The following is a 21,111-nucleotide window of genomic DNA, read 5'->3' as shown; positions in this document are numbered from 1 at the left end:
TCGGATAACAGTGTTTTATGATGATTAAATGTTGTTCAATCATGATTCAAATCACTGATGGACTGGCTCTGGAAGGTAGAGGTCACCTGTAGCCTACGGTGTCCTGCCGTTAGGCTGGGATGAACTCCAGCAGGATAAACGTGTGGATGAATGTATGTGAGATTCAAATCAAGCGAAGACTCGAGCTTTAGTTTTTTTTTTTGTGTGGAAAAAAGTTAGTTAACTAGTTACCAGGGAGCAAACTGTGACAACGAAGAGCTTGAGAAAAATGAGACGTGTGATTTGTGGAGAACACAGGTAAATATCAAGGGTTAACAGAATATAGATAGGCTTTTTATTGTGCTACATTTCCACACATTCATTTCAGTTCCTTATTGTTGACAAATTATGGAAAAAAGGTGAATATATTATTTAATTGTGTGTATAAAGGGTAATGAAATGCTACCTGTGAAATTAGCCTTAGCTAATCCCCCATATACATACATACGTTATATATGTGTGTGTGTAATATGGCAGAATTTTCACGTAAACCATTTGTACTGCTGGACATTGTTAGCAGACAAAATACATACAATTGTGAGAGTATGAATTGTGTTTAAATAAATGTAAAAAGAAACGGCTATTAATATATTATTTAATATGTATTGTAATACAATGGCTCACTTTTGAAAACAAAAAATCAGTCTACCTTTTTTACATCTCCATTCGGCATATAACCATGAAACACTAAAATGCTTTTTCCACAACTTTTCCTTTCAGAATCTCTATCTTACAAGGACAGAATTTCCCACAGACTGCGACACACAGTCATGTGACTGCATGCATATTGATAATTCTGCAGCTAGAGCTTGATCCGATCTGCTGAGTCCACAGTTACCGCAGTAAACAGGTGAAGTGTAAATATAAATGTGTACATATGTGGGTATGATTTTCCACTGTGCCGTCACCAGGAATATTATCCCAGGCCTTTTTCTGGTGCCAGTAATTGAAGGCATTCTGTGACGGAAAGAAAAAAACACTGTCTCAGGCCTCATGTCTTGTTTCTCTTAATCTCTCAAGAACCTCTAAAGAAATGTTGTATTTTATGTGAGTAACTGAAGGTAAATCCTAATGTAGTGCGGCTCACAGGAACTCTTGTACAAGAGCTCTCACAGAGAGAATGTGACTGAGAGCACTTGTGTCTGAGTGCACTAGTCTCATTTCCACCTCTCACTGTCTGTCTTTTTATTCAGTGTTGAATTGAGTACATTCACGTTAAGCAAGGCTTATGTGTTCCTTATACATGTTAGAGGATTTGACTTCCGTCAGCAAGTCTCTATATTAATTACTACCAGCTTCCCGAGTGGCTCAACAGAGACATCCTCCTGTAGCAACTGGTCAAAGCTATTTTAGGCATAATACTCTTCTCTGAACAAATGGCTTTCCTGTAGTCCTTCGCGGATCCATTTTCAGCACTTTGAATAAATGTCTTCCTGTTCTTGAAGAATCTCCTAATAGCAGAGCATGTTGTCATACTGAATGGGTTAAGCTGTCACAAAATTAAAACAATAAAGCAATTATGAAACATAATAAATAACAAAATATACACTACTGTTCAAAAGTTTTGGTCAGTAAGATTATTATTATTTGAAAGAAATACTTTTAAGCAAGGACACATTAAATGTATCAAAAAGTGACTAAAGACTTTAACAATGTTACAAAAGATTTTTATTTCAAATGAATGCGGTTCTTTTTAACATTCCATTCATAAGAGAATCCTGAAAAAAATATATCAATATTAAGCAGCACAACAGTTTTCAACATTGATTATAATAATAAATGCTTCTTAAGCATCAAATCAGCAGATTAGAATGATTCCTGGAGGATCATGTGACGACTGGAGTATTCAGCTTTGCATCACAGGAATAAATAACATTTTAAAATATATTACAATAGAAAACAGTTATTTTAAATTGTTATAATATTTTACAATATTACTTTTTTTTTAAAATAAAATAAAGGCAGCTTTGGTGAGCATAAGAGACTTTCAAAAATTAAGAAAATTATATCGACCCACATTTTTGAACAGTAGTGTAAAAAGTAACCATGTAATTAATAACTTGTATAATAATTTAAAAAAATTAACAACTTCCCCTGACATGAAATTTACCGGTATGTCAAAAAAATATGCTTGTCCTGAGAGTTCATGATTTCAGTTAAAATCTCCCTTCATTTAATGGTTGACTCTCACCTCAGTATATGCTAATGTGGTTTTAAAATGCTCACAGGTTTAGCTATAGCAAAGATATAATGATTTTAGAAGTATGGAGCACATAATTCACAAAATGATTGTAATTTAAGAAAGTATGGAGCACAGTGCTTGAAACACAACCACATAAAATATTCTACTAGAGAAAACACACATTTGTGCATTTGGATTTTGACTCAACCTCATAGTTACTATTACTGACACACAGTCCTTGTGACAACTAGCCCCGTCCTCCCCTATATTACTGAAATTGCAGCTTGCAAACCTCTTTTCAGTGTTTGTTTGGCACAGAGATGAAGGGAATGAGGTTGGCACCACCTTGTTCACTTGATCAGCTTTGACAGAAATAGACTGTAATGTTTGTCCTACAACAATAGCTGTTGTAGCGGGGCAGGATGAGGGGCTGGTGGAGAAGCATGAGGGGAGAGAGAGGGTTATCTGGGCGACAGGGTGAAGCATGTCAGGGCTTCAACTACGGAACTCCACCGACATGCGAGTCTCTATTGTTCAGTTCACATCCTCCTCCTCCTGCAGTGGTGTTCTCCGTGTGTGGGTGGAAGTGACTTTTCCCTCAGTGGAAAATCTCAAAGCTGGGCTTCCCTTTATGAGCCCTTCCTTCTGAGGAAGAAAGAGAACTTCCTTCAAAACAGGTGCAGACTGTTGATGGTCCTCTGACACACTTACGATCTAAGGAGGATGCCTGCCGTTTGAGTTTTTAGTTACAGGTAACATCAATTACTAATGGAACATCACGCAGCAAAAGCTATCTAGGAGTATTATAATACACAGTCTTCATCATCACTTGTCTTTATTCAATTCAAATGAATTACAAACGTGGTCATCGCACGGAAAGGGTTGCGTGGATACGGTTTCGATTACTGATAACGCAGGGCACAGGTGTTAATTAAAATGTACCGTTTTAGTTGGCCTGATAAGCACCTGTTTGCCGCTTTCATCTTCACACAGAGAATATACGCGTGCTCAGAAGAGACCTGAATCTGTTCAATTTTTCATTTTGTGCGATTTTTCTCTTTCAGGCCATTGGAAAGTAAATCTGTGTGTGCACACATACACACCTACACACAGACATTCATGCACTAAGACTTCACTGCTGTTGCTATGACTACATTCTTTCTGCGGTAAATGTGTTGTCTGACACTGTAAAGTCAAAGAGAATACTCATGTTTTCATATCTACTCCTGTCTTTTCTTTCTCTCTCACATACTTGCTCCTCTCAAGGTTGTGGGTAATTTTGGTTACGGCTTTGTGTGACCTTGAGACTCTTAAAGAGCGCCCTACAATACCGATCTTTCTGGATGTGTATGTGTGTGTGTTGTGAACAGTCTACACATAACTAGCAGTAATGCTTTGAATATCTTTATGAATTGTGAATATATTTATGAATTTTACTTTAGTCCATGGGTCTTCAACCTTTTGGATACCTTGATGGATAGAAATATTTATAGTACCATGTTAATGTATTTACATACTTTATGATGCTAAGGTTGCAATGCTATTAAAAATTGTTAGTTTACAGTCTTATACTTGATAATGTTCTTTTTTTTTTTTTTTTTTTACTAAATACATTTAAATATGGGAGAGATAATTAACTTGGCTTTGAAATAAATAAATAAATAAATAAATAAATATAAATATATCTATATATATATATATATATATATATATATATATATATATATATATACATACACTCACCTAAAGGATTATTAGGAACACCATACTAATACTGTGTTTGACCCCCTTTCGCCTTCAGAACTGCCTTAATTCTACGTGGCATTGATTCAACAAGGTGATGAAAGCATTCTTTAGAAATGTTGGCCCATATTGATAGGATAGCACCTTGCAGTTGATGGAGATTTGTGGGATGCACATCCAGGGCACGAAACTCCCGTTCCACCACATCCCAAAGATGCTCTATTGGGTTGAGATCTGGTGACTGTGGGGGCCATTTTAGTACAGTGAACTCATTGTCATGTTCAAGAAACCAATTTGAAATGATTCGAGCTTTGTGACATGGTGCATTATCCTGCTGGAAGTAGCCATCAGAGGATGGGTACATGGTGGTCATAAAGGGATGGACATGGTCAGAAACAATGCTCAGGTAGGCCGTGGCATTTAAACGATGCCCAATTGGCACTAAGGGGCCTAAAGTGTGCCAAGAAAACATCCCCCACACCATTACACCACCACCACCAGCCTGCACAGTGGAAACAAGGCATGATGGATCCATGTTCTCATTCTGTTTACGCCAAATTTTGACTCTACCATCTGAATGTCTCAACAGAAATCGAGACTCATCAGACCAGGCAACATTTTTCCAGTCTTCAACTGTCCAATTTTGGTAAGCTTTTTGTCAGACCGAACAGAGAAATTGAACAGGTGTTCCTAATATATATATATATAATTTAAATTATATATAAATATATCTATCTATATATATATATATATATATATATATATATATATATATATATATATATATATATATATACATACACTCACCTAAAGGATTATTAGGAACACCATACTAATACTGTGTTTGACCCCCTTTCGCCTTCAGAACTGCCTTAATTCTACGTGGCATTGATTCAACAAGGTGATGAAAGCATTCTTTAGAAATGTTGGCCCATATTGATAGGATAGCACCTTGCAGTTGATGGAGATTTGTGGGATGCACATCCAGGGCACGAAACTCCCGTTCCACCACATCCCAAAGATGCTCTATTGGGTTGAGATCTGGTGACTGTGGGGGCCATTTTAGTACAGTGAACTCATTGTCATGTTCAAGAAACCAATTTGAAATGATTCGAGCTTTGTGACATGGTGCATTATCCTGCTGGAAGTAGCCATCAGAGGATGGGTACATGGTGGTCATAAAGGGATGGACATGGTCAGAAACAATGCTCAGGTAGGCCGTGGCATTTAAACGATGCCCAATTGGCACTAAGGGGCCTAAAGTGTGCCAAGAAAACATCCCCCACACCATTACCATTACACCACCACCACCAGCCTGCACAGTGGAAACAAGGCATGATGGATCCATGTTCTCATTCTGTTTACGCCAAATTTTGACTCTACCATCTGAATGTCTCAACAGAAATCGAGACTCATCAGACCAGGCAACATTTTTCCAGTCTTCAACTGTCCAATTTTGGTAAGCTTTTTGTCAGACCGAACAGAGAAATTGAACAGGTGTTCCTAATATATATATATATAATTTAAATTATATATATATATATATATATATATATATATATATATATATATAATTTAAATTAGGTGTGTGTACATATTTACATGCTGAGTTCAATTTGTTTCTTAATGTCTCACAATAACAATATTAAAACAATGTTTTATTTTAATATATTAAAATAAAATTTTAAATAATTTGTAATAATAATTAAAATATGTTTAACAGCAATTATTAATTTAATTACATTTAATGTGAATATATTATTATATTAAATATGTTAATAATATGAAAAACTTTTTAACATTTTTGTGTTTTTTGCATTTTATTTTTTATATAGAATGAGTTTTTGCAAACAGTAATTGCAGACCCCCTGCAGTACCACCTCGGACCCCCTGTTGTAGACCCCTGCTTTAGTCTGAAGCAACTTCAAGTTCTCTGTAATCTATAACTTTGAAGTCTTTAGTGTTCATGCTGATAATGATACGCTATGAAAGCAGTTTTCTTAAAATATACTGTATCTTCAATCATCGGTTCATTGTCTGGCAATTGTGTGTTGCTGTGATCTTGATTGATAACGTATTATACACATGGAGTAGCAATCAGGCTTCATTGTTGTAAATGATTGTTTGCTTCCTGTTATTACAAGAAAAATATTGTATCATGGAAGTACAAAAAAAGACACTTTTTCTTTTTTCTTTATGTAAGTTACCAATATTTTCATGATATTGCAGCATTTCGGGAAGTTGCCCCACCCTGCTGTGATTGTGGGCACTACTGCATGTGTAATGCACCCTGACCTGACCTAATTAGTTATTTACAGTTTCACGCATAACTGGACTCCGTATGTTCAAGTTTGTCCTTAATAAACATAAATCTCTTTTTTAGTTCCATATCCAGACTAAAACGTACAGTACATGCAACTTTATGTTCATAAAACAGCTTTAGCACACCATTTAACTTGTACATTTATATTGTTTGTTTACAGAGGCACAGGTCAATCGAAATCAAGCACCTGAGCCCGAGCATAGGACATATGGGCAGTTTGTAGCCCTTAAAATAGGTCAGATTTTTTTTTACACTAAAACATGTATTTTCGCCTATATTTTTAGCTGTAACCAGCAAAAAACCTGTGCTGTTTTAAACTCCAGACACGCATGGCCATCCTGGCCTGTCCAAACACAACCCACACCTTCTTCCTTCTCTATGGACCCGAGACCCAGATGCCGTAAAAGCACGGTTGGCTAATTAAACAGCCAAATATGCTCATCTATTATCAACATACCTTAGGGGTTCACCGTGACAAACTGTACATATGTGTAAGAGTGAGTGATAGTGGGGGTTGGGCGTACCTCATGGGTTTTAGGGCAGCCTTGGAGACTCACTTGGGAAGAAAAGGCCTATGGCAGTGCGAGAGGGATGCTTGCTTGTATGAGGGAACGTGTGTGCGGTTATTTTGTTCTGTTGCCAACACAGCAAAAATCAGCTGTGCAAGAGACTTGCAACACTACAGTATTAAAATCTCTCCTTTACTCACAGTCATGTTGTTGCAAATCTGTATGACCTATTTCCTTTGGTTGAACAGAAAGAAAGATATATTGAAAAATGTGTAATAGTCAGTGGTATCTGTTCAGTGTTTGTTTTGGACCCCATTTACTTTCATTGTTTGGACAAAAACAAGTCTTCAAAACAGGTATAAAGATAAGATACAACTTTTTTTTATAATTTTAAGCAGGGTTTTCCAGACTGGGGTTTGTAAGGGCATTGTAGGGGGTTTGTGAGTTGATGAAACGTTAAATAAAATAAATAATTTTGAAATTAAAATAAAAAACAGTCCCTAAAAAGATGAAGTGCTTTATGTTTACCTGCATATGATGTGACCATTAACCAGTGACATGGAAAAATTATGAAAATACAAGTGATTAGTATTATTATTATTTTTGTCAGAGTTCTTATATTTTAAGTATTTTACATCAAATGAGTTTGACTAACAAAAAAGTATGAACCGCTGCTTTGAGCATAGATGATGGTAGTGGTAATCCAAATGTAAAAATGAGCATGTACCATTCATTATTCAGTATAGATGGATAGATAGATAGATAGATAGATAGATAGATAGATAGATAGATAGATAGATAGATAGATAGATAGATAGATAGATAGATAGATAGATAGATAGATAGATAGATAGATAGATAGATATCCAATATTGTCCAATGACCAATATGCTGCCCATATATAATGCATCTCTGAAAGGGCATGCTAGTAATATAAATCAGAAATTTATGATGATGTGAGTTGAGGGGATTCACATTGTTTATGCTAATATCTGAATAAATTTAATATGCTGATTATGTACATTCATTTCTCCTGAGACCACAAGGCCTGCAGTTGTGTGTGTGTGTGTGTGTGTGTCTGAGACATGCTTTCTGCTCCAGTGAACAGACAGTCACCCTGACTGATTCAACAAGGGTTGACTGAGCTTGTTGCTTTTAAACAGCTCTAAAAGTCCCTTATGAACCTTAAAACAGCGTTCCTCTGATAATATGACTGTGAGAAGGCAAATAACACAACAACGGCACATTTGAAGGTCTGAATGCACATACCGAACACATTCTCCTGTCATTATGATCCCACATTGTTGCAGCGGTTCTATACGATATATGGCATTGTTAGCGCTGGAGTCACGGTGGCTGGTTTGATGGCTGCGCACGTGTGTGTGTGTGTGTGTATGTTTGTTTGTGTGCATGTCTCTATATGGCAGACTGCAGCTCATGGTAATTGGAGAAAATAAGTCTCCCCCCATCATTTCATTCCCTCCTTTACTGATTTCTCCCCAGTTTCTCTCGCTAGGTCTCTGCCTGATGTGAATCATTGTAATGAGCCGGCATTCTGTCATTCCTTTACTTTCCACCCAAACAGCCCCAGTCTCTCTCTTCTCTCTAAAGCTCTGGGGTGTAGAAGACTTCAAGCAGCTGGAAGCGGCAGCTCTTTCCATAAGCATTCCCTTCCTGATGCTGTATTTTTCCTTTAAAGCTTTCTTCCTAAAATCACGCTTAACAGACTCTGCTGTTTTATTCAGGTTATATTCTATATGATGAATGAAACAGCCTTTGAAAGTCATGCCTTTAAGCTGTGGCTGGTCAAGGTTGTCTGGATCTAATGTATTAAATGAAAAAGCTGGTGCGTTATACTAGCACTCTGTTTGTCCATCAGTAGTTAAGCTTTGTCATCGAATAAATTAAATTTTAAAATGCTTCCTTCCAGGAGGTAGTGTCTCCTCAGAAAATTTGATGAGAAAAAAATCTATAGCGCAAAAATAAAATAATGCCAATATTACGAAATATGATGTTAGACCCCCTAATTCGTGCTGTGGGTTTGATGGGGTATGTTTTTTTATTTTTTGACAGTGTAAGTAATGTTTGTTTATTTATTATTTAAGCTGGAAAATGTGTCAGAACACCACTGCATGTTACCGTTTAAAATATATGAAAACCGTTTCCTTAACATTATTTCACACTATTACTGTTTTTACAGAATTTTTTGATCAAATAAATTCAGCCTTGGTGAGCATAAGACTTTCAAAAACATTAAAAAGTAGTGTATGTCACTGACTGAGGAATATGGTTTACTTAGCTAAAGCTATTTTTACCTAACTATATCAGCATATGTTCCAGACAGAGCCTTGTCTGCTTGTTGATTGTGAGTGTGCAGCACTCACTGAAGTTCTGTTAGATGTGAAGATGCACACAGGAAATCTTTTTATTGTTTCTGCCTCTTCATTATTTAGTGTTACGCTGTTTCTTTGCTATTCCTGCAGAACCACATGACTCGCGCCTGGTTTTTCTTAGACCTGTTGGCCTAGTTTTGAATAAATGGCTAATTTAAGAGTCTGTCATAAGGATGGTTGTCTGTTTTGAAATCTCTCCTATTTAAGACATAGGTTTTCCATGCTTTTTTGAATGAATTGCCATGACTTCCAGTTTTTTTTTAATGATTGCTAAATTCATTTGATAGAGACTGCTGCTACCAAACATTTTTATTTGCATGCTAAATACATGTTATTTGGACATGTTAAACTTCTCATATTTTGTAATGCCACTGGATCTGCAAGTCTTAACCTATGTAAAAAGGTCAGGAAGATGCTAAATATCTTTAGATGAAGGGTTTTGCCTTAATGAATGTTGAAAAGAAGGGAACATGCGTGCAACTTACTGACCAAATCCAGGTTTTAATTAATTTAAGAGTGACACATGACACCAAAGACAAGGGAAAATAACCAATAAACATATTCAATATAAAATAGATTGTCTGAAACTAAAGAATAAAACAGAACCAGCAATAATCAACCATTAATAAGTTACACATTAAATAGCACAAACAATCATGTCTGTTTTGAAATCGTTTGCTTCACAGACATCATTTAAAGGGCTGTACAAAACTGCTTATGCACAACATATGTACGTCCAGAGACTTAAGTAACAAAAGGAAGATTGTGGAGTTTCACCACTTCAAACATATAACATATAAGAGTGCTACTAAACCAGACAACAGTAACAAATTCATATCAAGATGATGGTCTGTATGTTGAATGACTCATTAACTAGAGCCATGAAAATGCCATTTGTTATGCTACAGTGAGAAAACTTATTTTCACTTTGTTTACACCCGCTTTCTCTCTCTCAACTTCTCTTGTTGAGTGTTTTTTTCCGACATGTAGTCCAGCTTATCTGACTTGTCTGTTCCTAAGCAACAGCGATCGGTATGTAGCATGAAGTGATGCAGGTCAATGTTTGACTCCTAAAGTTCCTTTCAGATGAGAATGATATATTAATGTAGTTCTGAGGTGCAGTTAAGGCAAGACCATTTTTTTATGTACAGTATTTTCACTCAGATAGTGACTGAGTTTTCACAACATTTTGGGTTGACATTAATAAAAAATAAAATAAAAAAGTAATTTAAAAACTTACCAAATTTCTGCTTAATGACCTATTAGACCCGCAAAACAAAACGCTCAAAAATGTGACGTGTAATTTTGATGCAATGTTTCGATTTTCAAGGCCAGCGAGAGCTTTCATCGAGATCACGAAATGTTTCAGGTAATGTCAACTGATAATAACTAGACAAACCGCCAAGAAAATCAGCTAAGTTCAATGAATGAGGAAAACTAAATCATCAAACATACACAACCGTTCACAAGTTTGGGTTCTGTAAACTTTTGGTCTCTTATGCTCACCAAGGCTGCATTTATTTGATCTAAAATATTATTACAATTACAAATCCAGTCTTCAGTGTCACATGATCATAATATGCTGATTTGATGCTTAAGAAACATTTATTATTATTATCAATGCTGAAGACTATTTTTGTGGAAACTGTGATATGGTTTTCCAGGATTCTTTGATGATTATAAAGTTCAAAAGAACGGCATTTATTAACTTTACTGTCTTCACTGTATTTTTTTATCAATTGAATGCATCCTTGCTGAATAAAAATATTTTATTCACTCTTAAGGTCAATTCACACTGATGCTGACGTTCGGGTTTTGTCGATAAGTGTGTTACCCTTGTTGCCGTCTGTCGGCGTTGGTCTGCTCTGGCTTTCGCCAATTGAACGGGTTTAATCTGCGTTTGTTTGGTATTGGAATGTCTGAGAAGTGACATACTTGGCCTTTACTGACCCCAAATCTTTAAACGGTAGTGTATGTTATTCCCTTAAACCTTTTCTTTGATCATTTTAAATTTGATGAACTACTTGAGTAGGACCACTGATTCTGAGGTCAGATTTTTCGTAATGCTGTCTTGTCTGACTTCTCAGTTCATTACTATTTGGCCATTTATAAGCCCAAAGTGAGGATTTAGTTGTTTTACGATTAAGCATTACACAACCAGGGGTTGTGGGATTTAAGTCAGAGATTACTAGAATGAGGTTTACGATGAGAGGAGAGTCCTCTGTGACAGTGATCCAACCGAATACATCAGAATCGCTGAAATTATATTGCAATCTTCCAACCCAGAGAATAACCAGTAGCTTCACCACATAACTCTTTACAGGCCTGTTATTGAGAATTAGGTGTTGGGGCAATTGTAAGATTACTTTAGAAGAAAAGTTAACTGGTGCGTTCAAATTGTCTTCTTGATTATGCAACATTGATCAGTTTTGATGGACAGCAAAGTCCCTTAGTAATCCCCCATGACCTTCCCAGTCCATCTCTAAAATTACTTCAGCGAAAGATTTTGTTTTCTAGAAAAGAATGCCTGGAACATCTGGAAGGGATCTTTGTGGCAATAACTCCTGCTCTATACATAGAAATGGCCTGGGCAATGCTGGGTTTCTCCTCATTGACTGAGATTTCTCTAGGGGCAGAAAGAGCATGAAGGACTACAGTAGGGATGAGAGAGAGAGAGTGAAAGAGTGTATTCCAATACATCTGGATTGTACAAATGTGATTGGATGCTTCATCTAGCAGATTTATAACACTGTCCTCCTTTTTCAGGAGGACATCAAATCTTGTTTGGCTCCTCCCACGTTTGCGTGACTTCTAACAGGATTGAGTGATATTTTGATTCTTCGTAGATCAGTGCCAGAGACTTCAGCAAGTACAAGCAATGCATAATTCTGTTTTGAAACAGCAACTAATGCCAACCTGTATTAAATCATCCTCTCACTTTCCAATCAACAATCACATCCATATTCACTAAAGTGCGTACTGTGTAACAGAAACTCATCCTCTTCCATTAAATTACGTTCACAGCTCAACCTGCATTCCCATACATGTATGCACACTAACAAATAAGACTACCCACAAATATATTCAACAGTGTGCAACATACTCTGCATTTCCTTCTTCGTCTGATTGATTGATCATTAATACAAAATGCAGTTCATGTAAAGGGAAATCAATCGATACTTTAGCATTAGGATGTGTAACAGGCAAAAACCTTGAACAATGGCAGCAGCTCTTTGTCGTAGGGATGAGTGTGTTTGCAGGTGGGTTGTCAGAATGGAAGAAGAACAACACAAGTGTAGAGAGAGGGAGGGGTCATCAAAGGTCATGACCTCCCCTTCTCTCAAACCCCCCCAACCAACCCTCGCGAAGAGCAGAAATGCGTTTCTTTTTCTGGAGCTGGGGTGGTGCGCGTGGGGCTCACATGATGGAACAGCTCTTGGTTCTCTCCTTGCTGAAGGAGGAGGTCAGGAGCTCTGCTTTGCTGGGCAGGTGAAGGAGGCGTTTGGAGAGCCGGCGGGTGGGACTTTGCTTTATGGGGGGCTGCAGTTTGTTGAGGCACGTAAGCGCCGCTGAGCGGAACACACTGTGGATGCTCTTCTCCGATGTGAATGCAGAGCACTCCAGGTACACCTCCGCTCCTACCTGCTTCGCCAACAGGGTGCCCTACATACAGACAGAATGCAGTCAGAGATGGAAGTAGAGAGACGAGGAGTCTACTTTACACAGGGAGGGTTCAATTGACTGACCTGCTCATGGGAGATGGGTGTCAGTCTCTGATTGGACAGCTCCATCAGTGTGCAAACATCTGTACGCAGGTCTGTCTTGCAGCCGACTAGGATTATTCGAGTACTTGGGCAGAAATCCATGATTTCGGCTTTCCACTACAGGGAGAGAACTGTTAATATACTGCAAAATCATATTCTTCATGAGTATTTGTTTTCTTGAAAAGCAATACTATGTACGTATATGAAAAATGTTTTTGTAATTTTTTGGGGTGAACTATCCCTTTAAGTTGTGTTTTGATAGATTTAATCTTTAAAATAAGTGCATTTTGTTTTACGGATTTTCTTCACCTTTTGTTAAACACGTTTATACTTTAAATTTTATGAAAAAAAAAAAAAATCTGCCAGTGCAATGAGACAAAATACACAAATTTTCTGAAAGGTCTTAATATTCTATGCATTGTTTCTTCTTAAATAAATGAATCTTATTTTAAGGATTTTTAGACATTAAGTAACAAAATAGAATATTTCAAATTTATGAAGTCATAAAATGTACTTCACCTTTTTCAGAGAGCTTTCGACAGTGTCAGGGCGGCTTATGTCGAAGCAGAGCAGAACCGCATCTGCATCACTGTAGCAGAGAGGCCTGACATTATCATAATATGGTGAACCTGCAGGAGCAACCACATAACAAAGGTCAGTAATGGAAACTTAACATCAAATAACATTATACTGGTGAGAAAGAAGCAAATGCGACTAAATATGGAGGGGATCTGGCGGTCGAAATAATGTAAATAGCAATCATATGGGAGGTCTTGTAATAGGTGTGTGTGGGCGAATCTCGGAGATTCCTTTATTGACAGAATGAGTTGCCGAGGAGGTCCTGTCCCACACACACAGCAAACCTCATCTCATTTCATAACTATGGCAACGGAATTGAAGGATGCACACAAAAACACTGCCACACTATAGCTCTATTCGATAGCAAATAAAGCAAGTCCATTAAAGACACATTTCACCCAATATTGATGTATTTGTGCTTTTTAGAGTATGGACTCAGCTCAGATGTTGGGTGTTGTGTGAGCCTCTCTGGGTCACGTACTACTGCTGTATTATGTAGACAGTGACTCAGCCTACTAGGTTTAGACAGAGTATATGGCTTACCAGCAGAAAGATAATAGAGATATGACTAGACAAAACAATGAATCTACATGCAATCCTGATATCATGATCTATGCACTCAACTAGACTATACAGCTCTTAACAGTAAGGACTTGTAGCGAATGAATACCAGTTTAACTGCTCTAAATGTCACCATTGGTCAAATTAATTAGTTTGCAAACAGAGATGAGGTTTGTTTCAACTGAAGTATCAGTAAAAACAGGTTGACAATCATAAACCGGTTACCATGTACCATCTTTTTCCAGTAAAAGACTATTGATGAATTTGTCACTATATTATTAATTGATAAAATGTATATATTTAAAATCAATTAATATACATTTCTGTAAAGAAAAGTTAATGAAAAATTGTTTCATTTACAGCTGTCATTGTGAATAATATATTATGCTTTTAATTTTAATTAAATGATTTATATATTTAAAACCAATTACATATTATTTTTTTAATATCTTATTTTCTACAATGAATTTACGACTATAACTATGAATTGTATTATAGTTTAATTATACTTGGAAATAGCTAATTAACTTATAACACTATAACTTATTGGTTTTATATATATATATATATATATATATATATATATATATATATATATGTATATATATATATATATATATATATATATATATATATATAATATATAAAATATATATATTTAATGAAATATAGAAATATATATATTATTCTGACAAAAATATACAGTATATTTGGGTCGCAGATCTTCTCTATGAGGGGTCATGGATCTATTCAGACATAAACCTCAATGGTAGGACATCTTCCTGTATCCGTTCTAGGAGGCAATTGCTCTTTACAGCTGACTGTTTGAAAAACAAATTAAAACACTGTTTATTCCTCTTGAATCAAATTTCCAATGATAAGAGCAATAGAAGTGGCCCACACCAGACCAGAGAGCAGCCTCTCATGCCCGTCACCTCTTTGATCTGGAGAGTGTGTGAAGAGATGCCTGAAGCAGCGAGAGCCAGATGAGCAAATTCAATTAAAGCTTCTGTAATTAGTCGTGATTAGAGTGTGTTTGTGCATGTATGCTGATGAGTGTTTGCGTGTGGGTGCACGAGCATCTACCGCTCTGCCAACGTTCCTCCTGTGCGTCGCCACCTAATGAGGCTGTGCACAATTAACAAAGCCTAACTGCCGTAATGAGGGAATAGATGGGGGCCGTTTGATTGTCTTCTCAAGCTCTGATCTTATACTGTATGCAAGATTCTGAGTCAGTTGTTGTGCATGATCAAATTTATGTTCCTCCACAGTTACTCTTTTCTCTTCTGATCTGGATTCAGTGTATGGGGTTACACTAAAAAAATGGCTTTTTGATTTTACTAAAAATAATTAAGGCAAGTGGTTACACTAAATGAATTTATCTTCATTTTAAACATTTTTAGTTGAACTTAAATCAATGTTTTTTAGTTATTTCAGTAATGAGGGAATAGATGTTATATATTATATATATATATAACATTTTGAGTAGTTTCCAATATATTCAGTCTGCTATTGAGTAAATGGAAAAGACTTGTTTGTATTTGACATTCAGTTATATTGTACAATTGAAAGACTGTCTGTAACTAGCGCAGCACAAGTAGAAAGATACTTGTTACTGCACTGGCATTAGTAAAGCTATTGCTCATTGGTCAAAGAATCATGCATCATAGTCTTTGTACATGCAGCCATCCACAACCTAACCAGAGGCTCTACTCTTCAGAACAATGGTAACCATAAAACCTCTTTTAAATCTGAAACATAACTAAACATTAAACACTCACAGGTCTTTCCCTTCACTCAAAAACACATAAAATAACACTTCATTTCAACATTTACTCTCCTGATCCAGCCATATGCAAAGCATGCTGGGAACTAAAAATCCTCTTCCCATTTTCAACAAAAATTATTCATGTAATCCCAACAAAAAATCAGAAAAAAAATTATTTTATAAATATATTTAAGTAGATTGACCTCAATGAAATTAAGACAAAATGTATAGCAACTGTGTTGCTTTAGCTCATTTTAATGAAGTAATTTAAACAAGCAGCAAAAATATATTTATATTTTTTTCAGTGTAGTTTGTTTGACAGTTTTTCCAGTATTGTTTCACTGTTCCAGGTCAATATGACTGGGAAATTCCATCTGAGTGTTTTTAACATTCCATAATAAGATGAAATGTATAGCAGGAAATACCTTGAGACAGGAAGTCCTCCTTGCCTTGCACAACCACGTTCTCACACACTCTCTCTCTCATATCTCATATTATATATATATATATATATATATATATATATATATATAATTATAGTAGTATTATTGACAACAACAATTAAATGATTAAGATATATAATTATATAAATGTTTATTATCAAAGTACCACTACTACTACTAATACTACTACTAATAAACTATTTAATAATGAAAATTGTTTTATTATTGTTTTATTTTAAAAAGCAAAATTTAAACAATAATTATTAATTAGTTCTGTATATAAAAATAATTTGTATTTTATCAGCTGCTAAGTCCATCTATTTCTAATGTGTACAAATTAAAAATTTCATACCAATGAAAAAAAATAACTTAGTTGTCTCACATTGCGAGGTTCTGTATAGCAAACAACAAAATTAGAGAAAAACGAATAATCTCCCTAATCAAGCACCTATTATAGAAAAGCAATATCCCATCCACTCATCCTAAAAGTAGGCACTCAGTCAAGCAGTCAGGCATGACAATTAACAGATTCAGATCCATCAGGCATCACTGACTGATACGTTACACAACGTGCCACGCAACATGACCCTAAAGAACTCCGCTTTTCACTCGGCATGCAATATGACAGCATGGGATTTAAAAATATTAAACCTATACACTTGCAAAGATTAATCTCAGTTGAAATATCAGTTATAAAAAAAGGATATTTGGGGAGGGCATGACACATCCATCCAAAACAAGATCAAGTGATACTCGAGCAGATAGTAGAATAGAAAGATAATGAATATATGAAGCAAAGATGGGACTAAAAGAGAACTTTAGAGCCAGATAGATTGTTGGGTACATAACTGGAAACCTAAATCCTATTTAAAGAAATAGTTACTACTACCCCCCAAAAAACACTAATTCACGCCCATATTGTTGTTTTGGACCCCACTGACTTTCATTGTTTCAACTGTTTTTGTTTATAGGCTGTTTTTTTTACGGTGAGTAAATGACAGATTTCTTTTTGAGGGGAACTCTCTTTAAGATGTGTATTTTTTCACGTAAGTCTCTGTGAATCCAAACATAGATTAAAGAAATTAGACTATCAGAAGAACATTCCATGTCTTTTTACTAGATAAGAGCTATAGCTATCAGTCATTGAACCACAGCTTTCTACTACTAGCCTAATCTTAATAAGATACACAGGCACAGATTACACATAATCAGATACACAGTCAAACACACAGACTAAACATTCCTTGACCAAATACCTTGATACTATATTGAATCACAGGCACTGAAACAGGAGCTGATCTCTGTAATCCACTTCAGAGAGACTGTAACTCTAAAAAGCGTCATCAGAAAGGCTTTGCATGTCACAGTGAGACATTCCAAAACATGGCAAAGCCCTGTGCAGTCCTGTACACAGCCCTGGTTATTTTAATAACCAAATCAGAGATCTTGTCTGATCCAGAGGCAGACAGAAGGTGAAGACATCACACTGCAGCGTCTGACGCCTGAGGACAGGTCTCAGGTGTAGCAGATGCCAGATCCTCTCACGCACTTACTGCAGCTTCACATGTCTGCTTGCATTCCCTAGCTCAGGGCTCAGGTGCTGATGGTGTGTCTTTCCTGTAACGTCTGACTGACCTACTAGCCCAATAACAGTCAACACAACAGCCGAGAATGCACACAAACAAATGCCATTTTGTAAAGTGAAAGTTTGTTATTGTAATGCTATCCAGCAAAACATAGTCAAATCAAATCCAAATCTATACTTTAAAATATAAATTAACATTTTTTCTAACTGAAAGTCATTAAGGATAAAGAAGTTAATAATGCAACATATGATGCCTTGAATTAAAATATCACTGAACAAAACAAATGAAAATTTATAGTCAATCAGGGACTAGTCCAGACAGTGAATGTAAATGGGGTCCAAAACAAAACACTGATATTTGTGTTATTTTTTTCAGAATAGCATATCTTGTGTTCCACAGAAGGTTTGGAACGAGTAAATGATTACAGTTTTCAGTTTAGGATCCATTTAACGATATTTCTCAAAAGTGCTGCCTCATGTGTAAAACTTTATTAATTAGCAAAAATGATTGAGTGCAAATGTGTTCATCAGTTTAAATGAGCTGTTAAGCACACCAGCATCACCGCTGTCCTCTCTCTCACCTGACGTGTCCCATAAACTGAGCTCCACGCGCTGCTCCTCTAAATCCAGTCCAGCTGTGTAGTTCTCAAACACTGTTGGGACGTAAGTCTGTGTGGTTGGGAACGAAATAAAACGTTACATAATGGCTTAATCATTTAACATTTGTATAACAACCAATTCGTTCATGTCGCATAAAACGCCATAGTATAGCCTAAATCCTAGGTTATGGTTTGTTGCAAATGTGTCGATTTTTTCCCCCAGCGTCAACACGTGCACAGCACACAACTCACATGAGAAAGATACATGGAGTATCACCTTGATGAATGAACATCCAGGAGAAGCGTAATATATTTCGCAGTATATTGTTACATAATGTCATAGGCAAGCATCCAAATCCATTACTATAGAAAATAGCCTACACATCATTATCCGCTGAAGGAATACATGAGAGAGAGTATAGGACATACCTCAGGATAACAGTCTTTGGCCAAGACTTGCAACATTGCAGTTTTCCCGCACTGCACGTCTCCTACTAAAACCAGTTTACAACGCATTACCAAAGGCTGACTGATTCTTCTCTCCTTCATTGTAAATAAGACGGTTCTGTGCGCGTTGGCTCTCTCGTATTACGGCCCTGGTCAGTTTGTTCAGACCGCATTGGGGTTTGGACTAAATCACCACGAAATAGAGAAATACGGCACTGCGGCAATTTATACAGCTCTGTTATCCAATCAGCGACGCGCTCTCCTGCTCGCGCTCTCGAGTTCCACTGCCCCCGAAAGGCGCCCACCCAGCTGGAGTCCGCACATTGATTTAGCCGAGATACTTAATTCTAGCAACAGTAAGGTAACTAAATATGTAAAGGGAGGGTTTTAAGAAAGTTTACGGGGAAGCCGCGAAAACGACATAACAGACGTGAGATCAAATAAAAGTTGAGAAATTCTCTAAAATATCTCTAAAAGAGAGTGGTAAAAATAATCTCGAACTCTTTAAGTGTTATACAAGCAGCATAGGCAAATCTTAATGTAATGACTATTATAAATACAAAGTGCTCCTCAAAATAATTAGGCATGTAGCTCATTAATAATAATATTATGTAATATTAGGCTAATAAAACTGAGTCAGCAATATTATGAAAAATATCTTCTGTACACTTTTCAGGTTGGTGAAACATTTTCAACACAAGCGCATTTTGGCCTTTTGATGTTGCATTTTTGGGTTAGGGGATTGGGTCAGTTGTAACTTGTTTCACATTTTGTTGTAAATCTCTTGAACAAAATAAGCTAAATCACAATTTTATGTCATAAAAAGCCATTTTTTTTCTGTTCATTCACCACGCTATTTAGATAGTCATCTTGCTGACGATTCTGGAGTTTCAGTCAAATACAGACTATTTTTGCTGTCTATAAAACATACAATATGCTTCAAGTGGTTATTCATATATGTACATGTGCACAAATTTAAGATAATAAAGAATAGCAGTCACAGCAGCTATTGTTCTCTTCTCCGCCATGTTTCAAGTTTATGGCCGGCCCAACTCTGAAATACTGGTATCAAAATTATCTCAGAGATTCCCAGTAAATACGACTTGAGAGGGAGTTCATGTCCAATTTCCTACTAGGAAACTCGTATTTGCGATAATTCCAATAGCACCTTAAGGCTTCAAAATGTACAGCTGTTTCGCAGAGAAAGACTTAAAAGTGAGTGACATCACTGTAGCTTGTTGCTGATTGGATCACCTGGCAATGTTACAACTGACCCCGCACTCCTTAGTGTGAACTGTGAAGGGCCCATATTCACCTCCTCCGACTCAATGACAGAAACAGGTGGATAAACGACCACTCTTCTGTCAACTTTATTGACCCCAAGTTGTGTAAATGTCCAATAACCTCTGAGGCATTATTGACTGTGTTGAGTAACCATTTGACTCTTTCCTGGTATTCCCTGATCTATTTGTTTGGCTCTGACAAATGAGAGCGTAATCAGACGAGTGCAAGTCCGCTCACGCAATAAATCTATAAACCGATCGCATTGTATGCGTGTTGTGGATGCGTCTGACTGTAATTTAAGCCTGCCCCCTGCACATAGATGCTAATTACATGATGTGAAGATTGTAACCCGCTATAATGCTATATTTAGTTCACTCAGGGCAGCGTTTCAGAGAATATGTTCAAACAGATTGTTCCATTTATTTTGATACCCTTTGTGCTAAAACCCCTAGGAGTGAAATGGTTATGTAACTATCTGTGGTTCCTTGGTTGTTAGCTAAACTCTCTCTCGCTCTCTTGGTCTGCCTCTGCTTATAAAACAAATCATATATTTAGACTAACAGACAAGGGTACAGACTGTCATAAAAGCTAATACAGGAAACAAACCTAGGCCTAGGGAGTTATGTGTTGACGTGGAACCTTTTAGAAGTAGCATAGTGTTCTAGTTTAAAAGTACAGACTTACACTTTATTTTCCCATCATGATTTTTCTATTAATGTGATTCCACTCTGCAAAAGCACAGTATGGCAGCGTGTATATGTTTACAGGAGAGTGTGGTGGCCCGGGCCAGACAGAGACAGATGGTCTGGTCTTCCCCAAACTGAGACAGGAAACACAGCAATGACATCTCAGCTGGGGAGAAGCATCGAGCATTTCCTGTAAGCTGGAGGAA

The 21,111-nt window shown here is 36.6% G+C and overlaps 1 protein-coding gene and 1 long non-coding RNA gene across 2 annotated transcripts in view; one reads left to right on the top strand and one right to left on the bottom strand.

The window, feature by feature from the left end:
• Window positions 1-21,111, top strand: part of LOC308703505 — a 60,048-nt gene continuing 38,937 nt past the window's right edge. Inside the window, exons 1-3 of the long non-coding RNA XR_014031725.1 lie at window positions 1-297; window positions 760-889; window positions 13,482-13,607. This is a non-coding gene — a long non-coding RNA (uncharacterized lncRNA). The remainder of the gene's footprint in view (window positions 298-759; window positions 890-13,481; window positions 13,608-21,111) is intronic.
• rnd1a (Rho family GTPase 1a) lies at window positions 9,673-19,189 on the bottom strand. The gene is made up of 5 exons (XM_081387026.1): window positions 18,918-19,189; window positions 18,471-18,558; window positions 13,473-13,582; window positions 12,936-13,070; window positions 9,673-12,852 (listed from the first exon to the last, which is right to left on the bottom strand). The coding sequence occupies exons 1-5, from the start codon at window positions 19,035-19,037 to the stop codon at window positions 12,607-12,609; spliced, it is 699 nt and encodes a 232-aa protein (XP_081243152.1). The 5' UTR covers window positions 19,038-19,189; the 3' UTR covers window positions 9,673-12,606.

The sequence above is a fragment of the Scardinius erythrophthalmus genome (assembly GCF_964197995.2).
Source record: "Scardinius erythrophthalmus genome assembly, chromosome: 15".
NCBI classification, from domain to species: domain Eukaryota; kingdom Metazoa; phylum Chordata; class Actinopteri; order Cypriniformes; family Leuciscidae; genus Scardinius; species Scardinius erythrophthalmus.
Note: the sequence above shows the minus strand (reverse complement) of the source record. Positions and strands in the feature narration are given on the sequence as shown.